The sequence below is a fragment of the Echiichthys vipera genome (assembly GCF_963691815.1).
Source record: "Echiichthys vipera genome assembly, chromosome: 12".
NCBI lineage: Eukaryota > Metazoa > Chordata > Actinopteri > Perciformes > Trachinidae > Echiichthys > Echiichthys vipera.
Window position 1 is genome coordinate 8,408,249 of NC_139837.1, and position 14,564 is coordinate 8,422,812.

Sequence of the window (14,564 nt, forward strand, 5' to 3'; positions counted from 1 at the left end):
TCTCAGGTACAATGTCAGCCCTGACCGACTCCAGCCCCCTGCGACCCCGTCAGGGACAAGTAGTTGCAGATGATGGATGGATGGATGCATGAAGAAACTCATTTAAATATCCCACATCACATTTTTTTTTACTTTAGAGAGCCGTGTTTTCGGAACTTAACCATCATCTTGCAGTTCTCCCCACATCTTGTAGGGTGAGCAAAGCTATTTTCCTGTAATTACACATCACTATTACTTATTATCTTTGGGAAACTTTGGTGTGAAGTAATTTTTAGAGTGCTGCTTCTCTAAGTTTAAATAAATAACTATGCTAAAATCTGCTACACTGAGCACATTCTTTATTTTTCCTTACACCAAAGAAACTACTCAGTAGGTTTTGTTTTCCAGGGTGTATTTCATTAAAGCACATGCACTAATGCCATCCTGCTACCTATTCAGGTCCTTGGGGGGGATTTTGGCTACCGTCATATTTCAATAAAAGTTGGTGGACAGGTCTGGTATTTCACAACCCACCAGCTTCATAATGCTTTTAGTTCACAGAACCATAATTTCAATGAAGACAATACGTGCATTATGTTTAATGCAATCCATTATGGCTGATGTTCTCTCACAAACACCTTGTCAACATGATTTGTAGGTCCAATTTGATTGGTCTGTGTTAAGTAAAACAAAACTTTTTATTTTTGCAACTGCTCTGCATTCAGATAGAGTTTCATGGTGCTCTCTCAGGCTTTAGTCAGGTGCTTTTTGTTGCTAAAGCTACAGGCACAAAAAAAGTAGTTTTTGTTTCAACTTCAGAGAATTTCGCCTCTGCATCAGAAAAATCTTGCATTTCTTTGCCTGTGGCGTTTTGAGCTTCAAGGAGACATCAGAGACATTTCCTGCAGTATTCACACAACTTTTGCACCGTATATGGTTTATTAAAGCCATTCCTTATGGTAATGCAGAGACGTTGATGCAGGTTTAGAAAAGAGCAATATGTATTTAAAGCAGATTGCTTAAAACCGAGTATGTATATGGGGACAATATTTGAACACATGGCCATTTAGATCCAACAAGGTTTTGGAAGCTTTTGTACAGAAAATGTGATCACGGAAGTCCCCAGAGAAAATGCAGGCATGACCCCCATTGATAGTTTTCTCTTTAGGTGGCAAAGCCCACAGTCAATCCAGGCTCAAATAAAGATTATAATAGCTACATTTGTCCACAGTGCAAAAGGTATCAGTTTCACAATGTCTGCTCACAAATGGTAAGATATTTACATTTCTTTTCTATTGGTCTGCATCCACAACACGTGAATGACATGTCTGTGAAAAGACAAGCATGTCAAGCTTGTCAAGCCATAAGGGGCATGTCCGTGAAAAGAGAATAACATGGTAGAAAAGGACTTTGTTTCAAGATCGTTTGGACATTTAAATGTGTTGTAACATTTCTAGAGAGAAATGTGCATTTTATTTTAATAATCTTTGTTCAAAGAATGCATCTTTAGTTTGTTAGCTACTGTGAAGATTTCTTTCAGGTATTCGCAGAAGATCATTGGAATGCATCATTTCTATGTTGGTTGGTTCCTACAGACCCTGTGTTAACCTTCGTAGCCTGCATGTTGTTTGAATGTCGCCACATTTCTCAACAGAGAAGCAACCAAGTGTCCTTGACAACTCACCAATACAATGGGTGAATGTTAAGGCCATCCGTTTTAATTATTGCTCCTTTGTCCGTTTGGCCACTATATAAATCAGTAAACTTGGAGTCCTTATTTTTATTTATTATTATATACTCGTGTTTGTGAAGGATTCAGCACCAAGTTTTTCATTGTGAGATTTTCATTGTGAGTTGAGCATGTTGCATCCTATTTCCCTTCGATTCTAAGAAATGAAGGCTTATTTGTCCGTTTTGGATAATGGAAGACTAACATATCCCATGATCCTTAGACAAAAGAGGCTATGGCGACGGAGCCAGACCGCTACCAGCCAAGCCATGCTTTGGCTGGTAGCGGTCTGGCATCCGTCTAGATGCAGTGCATTACTAGTTCCGCTGTGCTAGATATTATTTAGTCAGAAGATCTATTTTTATGTTCATATAACCCTCGGAACCTATTTCTACAATAGTAGCTAAAATATCTGAATTAATACAACCTCTTTACTTTTCTCTTAACATAGATCCTCTAGTTGAAGAGTAGTTACTGATCCGGCCGTGCTCAATATTTAATATATTGAATAGACATCTTTTTACGAGCCTATTTCTTTGCAAACCAGAAGAACGTAAAGTGTGGCAAGGATTTGTACCAAGCTGCATTGGAAATGTAGTTTTTAAAATATATGAATGTTTCCCTGATAATTGGAAGTTGAAAATATTGACTTGAGAGAACACTGAGGAGTTTAAGTGGATGCACAACAATTTAACAATATTAAATATTGGTGAAAATTAATTTTATTATGTCTATGCCCTCTATACTCACATGATAGCCGAGGTCTCAATAACAATTGGTCCCATATCTGTACATAACTGTTGGACTCAATGAGCCTTAGTTGTGCTGTTGTCGTGATCTTGGTACAGCTTACATAGACAGAACAATCATTTCAGCTTCATACAGTGTGTCCCACCTTATAAAAAATCTTGCACAATCACGCCGCCTTGAAGATATCGATTTTGTGTGTAGATTACCCATCTTAAGACTTGAGACACCCTGGAGCCTCAAGACAGTGAAAGATCCTGAGGCTTCAGAACATCAAACAGTGGTCATGATGACATTCACATCATTTCATCATTAATATTTTTCTCCCACGTTTGGCCCTAAAAAATATAGATATTTTACAATTTTGTAGCCGTTATAGTGAACTTTACACTGTGGACTAACGTAGCATTTACACATTTGGATGTGAGACTGGGTTGCCCTTGCAGAGTGAAAAAGGCTGTCTGCCTCCACACAGGCTGTTTGATGTTTTCCACTGAACCAAGCAGCTGGAGTTACCATCTCTAATCTTACACGCAGCAAGAAATGTAGCGAGGGAATTGACATGTGCCATAGAGATGCCAGTCTTACTCTACAGCAGGGGTGTAAAACATACACCCTACAGCAGGAACCAGCCCACCAAAGGCTCCAATCCGGCCTACTGGATGACGTTGCAAAGTGTAAAAATTGCAGAGAAGTCTCTAATAAAAAAGTGGGCCCTATGCTGGATACGCTATTATAAATCCTACATGCTTTCATACAGGCTATACTGTCAAGAATGCAGGAGCTGTGGAAAATGTCTGTCAAAAAGTAGAAAAGTGGACATAGTGACCAGTTAGTTACTATTTCTTTACTGGGAAGCCCGTGTGCTCGGTGTGTTCACAGCATCTTTCAGTGCCCAATGAATATAATATCCGGCACCACTATCAGACTTGTTCCCTTCTCTGCCCTGACCGAGGCTGTATGTGGCCTATTAACTAAAATGAGTTTGACACCCCTGCTCTACACGGAGGAAGTTATCTGTGAGTGGAGAAAACTGGAGAATATAGAACTCAAGATGAAATGTGTTGGTTCACAGCAGGCACATAATCCATATTCACCTGCACTACTCATGGATATAAAATTTGCATCGTGTATTCACGCTATCCTGGTGAGATGAAGCACCTCATTTCCTCTAAAGAGGCATGTGTCAAAGGGCAGGGTTAGCAGAAATCCTCCAGGGGAAAATGGACTGCTGGCTGAGATACAGCTGGCTGACCCTCTTAGCTCTGTGTCACAGAACTCATGTGGGAACACCATGCTCCATCTTAAAGGATTAGTTGGACATTTGGAGAAATATGCTCATTTGCTTTCTTTCTGTCAGTGAAATAAGCTCAACACATGTTTGTACGGTAAATATGAAGCTATAGTCAGCAGCAGCTATAGCATAGCACAAAGACAGAAAACAGATTGTATCTTGTTCGTTTCATCTGTACAAAAACTGAAGTGTAAAAAAGTCAAATTGTAGATTTATGGGAGATTATGTGCCAGACAATTTCTTGGCCTGGGGCAGTAGCTTCTTCGTCTTGTCATCACCATTAGAGGTGACTGCAGGAAGTGTTTTTGCCCAGTTTTGCCAAGCTTACTATCCATCTGCTAGGTGTAGCTTCATATTAATTAGAGGGGTATCCATCTTCTTTCTAACGCTAAGCAGGAAAGCAAATGTCTTACTATTCCCTTAAGCTAGCAAGATATTCAGACTGCACAGGAGATGGCTCTAATCCCACATAATGATGTGATCATTACATTTTTATAGACCAATCATCTCTATCATCCCTGTCTGCTTCCCTGATTTAAGAGGAGGATCAAAAGAGATGCTGCACTGGGAGCAGCGGCATCCATGAGATACTGCATTTCAAATTTCACACGAATCCATTTTTACAATCCTGCTGTAACCGTCACAAGGTGAGAGGTCCTCCCTTGAGAGACAAGACTGATACAGTTTATAGAACCTCACAAAGACTGATAGGACACACTAATGAGCCACAAACACAGGCACACAAACGCCTAAGCAACAGACTGAGGTGAGCCAGGTGAGTCACAACAGCTTTTCAAACAGTGCTAAAGTATGATGAAAGCTGTCCAGCAGGAGGAAGGACAGACCGACAGAGACTAAACAACACATTATGTGCACTTACCAACTTGGCACAACAAATCACAGCGTCCAGAGAGTAAACGTGATTAACCTGCTGAAACACTTGCCAAATGAAGTAAGATGATGAAAGAGGCACATTTAGGAATACAGTGTTTTTTATACTTATGGGACAACGGCGTGTCATACGGCATACATACAATACAAAAGGCTACATTCCCTTCGTTCACTAGCCCTGGCAGTCAAGCATTTTAAACCAGTACGGGACTTGTTTTAAATGGCATCTAATGGCTAGTGTCAGGCACTTTGGACTTCTCTCAAGCCACCTGTAGATAGGAAACATTTTTTTAAATAATACAGGGAAGTTTTAGTCTCATTACTCTTTTGATCTGTTCATTCCATTTTAACAAATTTAATTTTGGTAACATAATGTGTCTCAAGAGATATTTTGACAAGATAACCTTGAACTGATTTCATTAAAGTTGGGTAGTATCTCATTGAACAAAACCTACAGGCTTAGAGCATTTTTTTTAACCTACTGAATATATTTTTGGCTAAACATGGCCAAATGTAAAATTAATATTGCATATATAATATATCCAACATGGGCTATATACACTCATCAGCCACTTTATTAAGCACCAGGTATGCCTAATAAAGTGTCAGTGTGGTCTTCTGCTGCTGTTCCCTATCTGCTAGAAAGTAGGTCGTGTTGTGTGTTCACAGATGCTCTCCTGCATTCCTCTGTAGTAACCAGTGGATATTTGAGTTACTGTTGCCTTTCTATCAGCTCAAACCAGTCTGGCCATTCTCCTCTGACCCCTGGCATCAACAAGGCATTTGCGCCAGCAGAACTGCCGCTCACTGGATATTTTCTCTTTTTGGGACCATTCTCTGTAAACCCTGGAGATGGTTGTGTGTGAAAATCCCAGTAGATCAGCAGTTTCTGAAATACTCAGAGCAGCCCGTCTGGCACCAACAACCATGCCACGTTCCAAGTCTCTTAAATCGCCTTTCTTCCCCGTTCTGATGCTCGGTTTGAACTGCAGCACATTGTCTTGAACATGTCTACATGCCTAAATGCATTGAGCTGCTGCCATGTGATTGGCTGATTAGAAATTTGCGTTAACGAGCAGTTGGGCAGGTGTACCTAATAAAGCGGGAGTGTATAAGTACTGGCATAAGCATTAAGCTCATTACAAAAAACATATTAAAGAGAGAGCGTTCCGCACATATTCATAGAAATGGAGTTACATCCCGGTAACTACTAAATATCCTCGCAAGATTCTGACAATAAAATGTTGTCAACTACTCCAGTCCAGTTAAGTGATGTTACATTCGCTAGTAAAGTTTTTTTTTATGATAACGTGAAAGATTCTGGAGTATATTCAAATTGTTGGAACAAGCTCAAGACAAATCTAACTTGCGAGAAGAGATTTCACTGCCGCACAAACAACATGACTCGTGATATTTTTTCGTCACAGTGCAAAAATGCAGGAATCACGACACTATAGATATCGTAGCGTAAAGCGGCAATACCGTGATGTTATGCAAGGTTACAGCAATACCGCTTAATCCTGTCATCTCTAAACTGAAGCATATGGTGTTTTTAAGATGCTGTCAACTTGTAGCACAGTGGGGGACAATCACAGATCAGTGAGCAACAGCCTGAAATTGACGCATTTATTACACTCAAAAACTATTTCAAAAAGGCCCTGAACACATTCTTATGCTGAGCTGTGTCAGAGAAATTTGGTTTACAGATTCATGCTGGGTAAATTGAGACAGTGGTACCCCAGGTGCCAGTCGGGTCAGTGACCAATATAACAGCCAAGGGACATGACTTGTTTCAGGCAGAGATGTGTCGGTCTCCAGCTAAGCCTGGAGAGGGAACAGCTGTGTTTCTAAGAGACCATTCTGCCTCTCTCAAGGACATAAGGGGTTAGATTACACACAATACACACATACGAAAGGTTAGAACAGGAAAAATATACACGCACGCACCAACATATTATCAGGAAATTCTGCCTCTCATGTATCCTGGGATAACTGCAACGTGACCTAGGTAAGCATAACTTCCAAAAATGTGTACATGCGTAGATGGGTAAGGTAAGCCCATATTTGTTTTTTTCTAATCTATGCATAGTATGCGTTAGTACTCTGCCAGGGAGAGCAGAAACTTCAGTGGTTGACCTATACTGCTTAATCCTGATTATCCACGATCAAGCATCAAAAATGCATTCCTCTGAACCTTCTTCAAGTCTTGAGTGAAACCAGCTCAAAGATTTCCCATAACGAGCTGAATCCACAGTATTAATTAATAATATTATTTTGTACTTGTTTGAGTGAAAGTCATGTGACAAGCTTCAGATTTCAGAAAAAAAACATTTCAAATGAGCTCACAATCAGATTTGAACAATAAATGAAGAGTTTACTTAAATAGGAAAATGATAAATGACTAGTTACCGGGGGACTTCTGAAGATAGAAAAATATGGTCCTCTCAGTGCCAGGAACTTGAATGCTGAAGTTCTACCAGCGACACTACCCTCTTGACTTTCACACGCCCAGCCCATGTGTACAATCTGCAGAATTGTAGAGAATGACATTTACACAAGTTTACTATTTGATTAAAAGATGTGGGGAAATATACACAACAGACATATGTACTTGATCAACAGAGCAGAACAGAAAAATGTGCTCAGTCAAAAGGCTTGAATGAAGAACTACTGTGAAACATCTCTGATGGGATACAGTGGTGCTGCAGTCTAAGCTGCAATGCAACAATTTGACTTTTATCTACCTCAGATTGACTTGGGATGTTTCTCTGCTCTCCTCTTCTCTAAGCAGCATATCTGTACTGTATGTACTGTACTGCTTCATCTGCTTCACTTCATCTATCGTGATGAATAATGCACATGCATTTCTACATGTTGGTCATGACTTCTTCCTGACCATCTGACAGATCAACGCTGTTTATTGACCCATGAATATTAAACCAGGGTTTCCACACCTTCTTAAACATCAAATTCAAGGAATTTGGACAAATTAAACAAGGCATTGTTTAAAATACAAATCAAGCTTGATTACTGTTTGAACACTGAGACTTTTTCTAATGAGAACCAACAGACTTTACAGAAGCTCACAGACAACAATTAAAAAGGGAGAGATGCTTGAATGTGTAAGGACTCCTCAATTGTGCTATTACAGTGTTGGAAGCATCTGTGCTCCCTTTACTTTTCTAACAAAGCACAGAAAATATATATATATAGCGTAGATTGAGCAATAACTAACGTATATACTAACAAAATACCAAAAGAACTTTAATTTATTGGACAAAATATAAACATTTGAGCACATTCAATGACCTCTGTCTATTTATGTCTATTTGTCATTTTTTTCCCTCAAATTCACAAACTAAATGCACAAAAGGATTTCAAGGACCTATGGGAACCATGTTTACCATGTGGAGAGTAAAACCATGTTTACCATGTGGAGAGTAAAACAGGCGTAACACAATGGCCGAAATGCAATCTTGGAACCCATCAGCTGTGATCTGACTTTACACCTGTACAACATTTCCAGCAAAGAAGGTTTTGAGCTTGTGAGGGAACAGCCTAAACATGGATCTCACAGATGAAAAATAAAGGTATACTTTACTGCCAGCAGTGATAAAATGTGCCTGTTGTGCTACAATTATGTAACGGTTATCAAGTTATGTTGAGTCAGCATACCTGATCGTCTGAAGAGCAGTATTTGTTGACGATCTTAATCTGTGAGAGAAATCCAGAAGACAACACTCAACGTGATATATACAGATACAAAAAGCTATCAAATATATTATGGCATAGAGATATCCTGACACTTTAAAACACCTGGGAATTAAATTGTTGAGATAGTCATAATACAAACATCATCACACCAATTATACATTTTGCTACTCCTTGACAACATCTAAAAAGGTATGATCTATAGAAGCATAACAGATAGGTCTTAAGATATAATATTCAATTTAGTGTCAAATAATTATACAGTAATGTATATTCTGTTTATCCAATGAGTTTAGCTGTGCTCACTACTTGAGTACCAGCATTGCAACTAATACTATTTTTAGCGAGATGTAAAATTTTGAGCATCGCCTTATTCACAACTACCTCCACTAAGCAGGTTATGTTTTGGGTTTGATTTGTCTGCAGAATTACAGAAAAACTACTGGTCCAGTTTTCATGAAACTTGGTGGAAGGAAGAACCCGTTACATTTTGGAGTGGATCCAAATTAAGATGCAGAAATTATTTTTTAACTTTTAACTTTTGTCTGGGCTGTGATTTCCACCACACGGCTCTCACCAGAGTTTGATTGACATTTAGAGTCTGAGCAAGGAATGGACGCTAACAACAGCAATAGTGATGTTTAGCTACAATTAGCTAAACAGTGGGAGAAAGAGGGTGGAGGAAACATGGGAATGCCAATAGCGCTAATGGCTACAGTGCAAACAGAGCATTAGTTAAAGCTGCAGTAGGTAAAAAGCAACTCTCCCTCTCCCCTCTCTGTCCTGAGCCAATAGGAAACGCTCTCTCTCTGAATGGCATGTGATTTGCCAAAGTCTCCTGTCCTGGACTACATTTTTTAAAGTCTGAAACAGAGCCAGGTGGATGTGCAGGAGTCGATTTTTCTTGCTCGAATTACAAAATTATCAAAGATTATTATGGATTTTTCGTCCCAGCATCGGCAAAAATATACTGCCTACCCCAGGTTTAACTCCAAGACCAACTCACACTCACCATGGTGACCTGGCTTCCACGAGATAGGGGTGCTCATCGGAGGTAACGTTAACCGCCCCGTCTGGGATGGCAGTGTTACTATCAAGTCACCTCCGTACGAGCACCGATCTCCCACAGAAGCCCGACCTGGGCGTTGTGCAGTGCATAGCGGCGGTGAGTTGGGACATGAATGTGACGGGAGGGGCCAATACTTTCAACAATCCATTCGCATTGACAGGCTGTCAAATACTGCCAAAGGGAAGGACTCACATTCACTAACATGCACTCAATCTTACGTTTGGCAATTTTTTTATTTTTCAAGAGAGAGCTTTTGTCCTTAGCGGAGATCTGAGTGCATTTTTTAGTTCATTTAATACTCAAGTAATACAATTCATTTAATTGTATAACTTCTTACTGTTGAGATTACCAATTTAGAGGTGCTCTGAAAAAAAAGAAGTTGTCTAGGACTGCCTCCACACAGCTCTCATCCCAGTACGTTAAACGTTTTTTTATGGTCACATGCACTTACATGCACACGCGAGTGTTTCAACAACAGACGTTTCAATATTTATCTATTCACACTGGTTGTGTAGATTTATCGCTTATCATCTACACAACACAATAAGTGATGCACAAATAATGGCTAAACACATACAGTATACAGTAATATGCATAGAGTATATAAACGTTGATGAATAAGCAGTTATTTTCTTTATTTGAAGGTTCACAGTCAACAGAAAATGAATCACACATGACAATTGAAATGTGAAAACTACCTAGAGGCTCAAGAAAGTATAAAGTTGGTCTCAGAAACAACATTTACCTCTTCCAATGTGTATCTTGGAGGGGATGATGATGAAAAATGTTGCAAACCAGTGCACAATATTTCAGATTGAATAGACCCCTGCTGTGTCAGCATATCACACCCCTCAGCATGATGGCTGTTCCTGTCTCGCTTCACTTCAGTTACAAAGTGAAGTTAAATTGTCACCTGAAATCCTTATATAATCAGGCCCTAACAAGCTGCTGTTTTTTTGTTTTTTTCTTTGGTCGCTCTAAAAGAACATCAAACAGCATCAAGTAGTCCTCCACCATGCCACTTGTCATCCACATTAAAAACCCATGAAGGGACCCCAATGGTGTCACAGAGTCTATTTAAAGGTTGTAGGTCATTAAAACAAAAGTTCCGCTCTTTCCCAAAGCGGGCACACAATTACATCCTGATTGGCCATTTAGCAATCACACTCCACGTCTGTAATTAGGTGATGCAGTCATGAATTAATCACACTTTTTAAAAAAGGCAGCTGTGCAATCGAAGAGCATGGGCATACAGTACGTCTGCATCCTTACCAAAAATGCATCACATCATCAGTGTGATAATCAAAGTGAAATAGGAGGAAATGAGAGAGAGAGAGAGAGAGAGAGAGAGAGGGAGAGAGAGAGAGAGAGAGAGAGAGCGAGAGAGACACACACACACACACACAAGTGCACATGCCGACTGACTACTTCACAGTCATTAATTAGATATGAGAGGGGCTCTTTTTGTCAGCAGAGGGGGAGAGGTGCCACTGTGAGTCAATGAGTGCTTGTCAGGATGGGCCTAATAAACCACGCTACACTCATCTGTGTGGCTGTGAAAAATCAACAAGGGGGAAATACATGTGACAACTGTGGGCAAAACATATTTATTAAATGTTTCTGTGTTTTTCCTTATGAAGATGGTTTTATCAACTTTAAAAGACCACAATTGGATAATAGGCTGACTATCCGAATTTTTGTTGTTTCATAAAGTGATGATATATACAAAATGATATAAACACAAATAAAAAAAAACTGGAAATCTACTTTATCACACAATGGTATGGTGTAATCATATTTAAATGATCCCCTTGTTAAGTTGCTGGATGACGAAAGCGTTCATTCAAGTTCTCATGTATGAAAATCAGTTATTTCTTTCACCTTTTCTCACGGGAAATTCAAAGCAAGCCTCTAATGTTCAAAGATGGACTCACGTTCTCTTGTGTCAAGTCAATGATATTTGTAGATATTGTTTGGAGCCAGTCGGTGCTTTCTGCTGCAGTGCAGAACTGGAGAATACTGGTGCAGGCTCCATCTAGGGCGAAGACTTCAAAACAGTTGGACCTGGGGGACGGTAGAGGTCAAATTAGACAGGAGTGGTGTGGAACGATAAAAGACTTCTGTCAAGTTACTTTGAGCGTTTAGACTTGTACTGCATAACATGCAGCAGAACTTCATTCATGTGCTTGATGGGCTTCTGACACGTAGTTATAAATATATCTTCACAACAGATGGTCTGGAGAGGCACTTCATGCGTCCAACATCCTGGGAAATGCCAGTCATATTTGCATGAGAATGTTTCTCTGACAACTTTAGAATTTAATATCCCTACAAGATAAAAATGAGAGCTCAACTAATTACTCCAATTTTAAGAAAACATGGACAGACTGTCTCCGTTTCTAACAGTGTATAAATAAGTTGTAACTGAAGTCAAAAGCTTCAAGGAATATCCTAGCATCTTTGGAAATATGCTTATAAGCTTTCTGGACGAGAGTTAGATGACAACGTCAATTTCCATCTTATGTCTGTATGGTAAATATGAAGCTACAAACAGTAGCCAGTTAGCATAAAGAATGGAAAAATTTAGGCCAGATCTACACGAAAGTAATAAAACCCACTTACCAGCACCTCATACTCTCACATAAATCATATTCGGTTGTTTATTCAATTCAAAAACAAAGTGCAAAAGGTCAATTAGCAGTTTTACAGTGCATTTTTCTATCTGAAAGTAGTAATTTCAGATAGTCTGACAGGTGCTGGCAGGAAGATTTTGTCACTTCTAGACAGAGCCAGGCTAGCTGTTTTCCCTTGTTTCCAGTCTTGTGCTCAGGTAAACCAACTTTATATTGAACAGCCTGATATTAAAGTGCTATCAATCTTTGCGAATCCCAAAATGTCGGACTATAGTACACTGTGTGTCAGATGTGCCACAAAAACATTGATAAAATATCCTTTTCTGACAAATCTATTAAAAAGCAACTTAACAGAACTGAAGCACCCCCCTCCCTGCATGACATCTCCAATCGGGCTGAGAGATGTCAAAACACTACAATGGACCCTTTAAAAAAACATTCACAAGAAGAAATGGGGATTGAAATGATTGTACAGCGCAAGTTATTTTGTATTTGGCATCAGTTTGGTACATTTTTAGATCTGTCATCTCCTTGTCATCTCCTTGGGGTGCCTCGAGGTTAAGCGCTGTGCTTCTCTGTCACAATTAAATTTCTCAGTGGATGGGGTGTTGATAAGGTCAACTCAGAGGGAACGCACTCGTCAGCAGAGTGTGATACTTTTCGACATTTCATTTCAGTGCATTTGCACGCTACTGATACATTTAGCCTCAGAGACAGTTGTCACTAAACATGGAAGCAATTGTATGTGATGCTTAGGCAACCCCATCCGACAGTGTAGAATTTGCAACATTAGGGGGAAATGCATAAAGGCTGGAAGAAATGTTGAACATTAGGTAGTGCAGATTGGAAGTGGGGAGATGTTTTTGGAGGTACGTGATGTGAAGGCTGATAAACACAGAAACGATAGAAGGCGGCAAATGCGCAGTATGATGAGGGCAATCCTCTAAGACAGCTCCTAAACCAAACGGTACTTCCTCCCTCACATACAACAGCCCTTCAAGGTTAGATGTTACAAAGTCAGCATTCCTAACAAATCCTGTGGTGAGCATGACTTTCATACTGTATCTGCAATAGGCTTGTTAAAATCTTATGTTCCGCTGCCTGTGTACTGACCCAGTGGCTCTCCAGGGGGGATTTCACTGGACTTAAATGTTGAAAATTCTTTCTGTGTCAGTGTGCCTGGCCCAAAGTAGCTTTATGCTGTGATCTGTACGACTATAAAAGATATACGGACTTCTCCTCAAAGCAATTTCAGTCAAAAAATATACGGACTTCATTTTTAAATGCTTCCTCTTCTAAAACATCTCTTCTTCTTTTTCATCAAGCACTGTAGAGATAAAGTGAGCAACTGATGAAATGACATTAGATAGAATATACAGTTACATCCCTTTCAATTAAAGCTGAATCCTTTGAGAGCATGCAGTAATGGGGGTAGGCAAGAAGGGATGAAAGTGCAATGAATGAAGAGCTCCAAAGGCAAAGCATACAGCTGGTGGACCAATGTCAGGAGAACACAACCCTGTAACAAGTAGCTGCTAAATCCCTTCCACCTTCAGTGAGCAGGACTGAAATCCTCAGTAGAGAGATAGGATCAAGGAAGAGCGTGATTCTTTCTGACATCTGTCTTGCCTGCTGACGAGACAGTAATAAATCCATTAAGAGATATATCACCTGGTCAAAATGTAGCATGATACTTAAACAATGTATATGTGTGTGTGTGGGGGGGGGAGGGATTGTTAGCTGTAAGTGGGAATGGCATTGAGGGGGAAATGTGCCATGTCTTCTGATTAGCGAGGAAGAGACATACTCTAGGCAGGCTTTGGGGCATTTCGTTTTCTGCATAATTAATGAAGGAAACATGTTTGCTTCAGATTCCCTACCAAGAAATGCAAAGATACAAGTTCAACTTTGAATCCACGACACTGTAATAACACACTGCTGACATGAAAACATAGGATATGATCATCAGCCATGAAATCATCATATGTCAAGATGTTCTTTTAATTAATTTCAATTTAACTGATGGCTACTACTGTATGCAAATGACTGTACGCTTTTAGATAAGAAACTACCCATTTGCAAGTTTTCTTGCCCTTCAAATATATCCGTTTTGACAGCTTCGATAAAAGTCTGAGAATACATCGCTGTCTGAGGAGCTGGTCTGACACCTAAGTGTTGCCAGGAGAAATCTGTGCAAAGAAAGGAACATGGACACAAAAAAAATATAATCCCCAATTCCCCGAGTGGATTTAAAATGGGTAATTGAGAGTAAAAACTATTTGACATCCCACCTGGGAGCATATGTACTAGCAAGGATCACTAGAATAATGTATACCTTGCAGACACAATAACTAGATGGTAACTAACTGATCACAGCATCACTGTCGTGGCTGGTAACACCGTCTGCAGAGTCTGCATCTCTGGATGAGAGTCAACTTCCCAATCAACACGAATGGTAGCTCCTCATCACTGGGAGTTGTAAAAGTGATCGCAACTTACACTAATAAAGAA

At 39.7% G+C, this 14,564-nt stretch overlaps 1 protein-coding gene across 1 annotated transcript in view; it reads right to left on the bottom strand.

Annotated features, from left to right (window-relative positions):
* The window catches only part of sntg2 (syntrophin, gamma 2), a gene marked incomplete at its 5' end in the record, with an annotated part of 78,575 nt that overhangs the window by 17,316 nt on the left and 46,695 nt on the right, over positions 1-14,564 (bottom strand). The window contains 3 exons of the mRNA XM_083924702.1: positions 7,050-7,166; positions 8,316-8,354; positions 11,355-11,484. Of these exons, the coding sequence (XP_083780828.1) occupies positions 7,050-7,166; positions 8,316-8,354; positions 11,355-11,484 (286 nt within the window). The remainder of the gene's footprint in view (positions 1-7,049; positions 7,167-8,315; positions 8,355-11,354; positions 11,485-14,564) is intronic.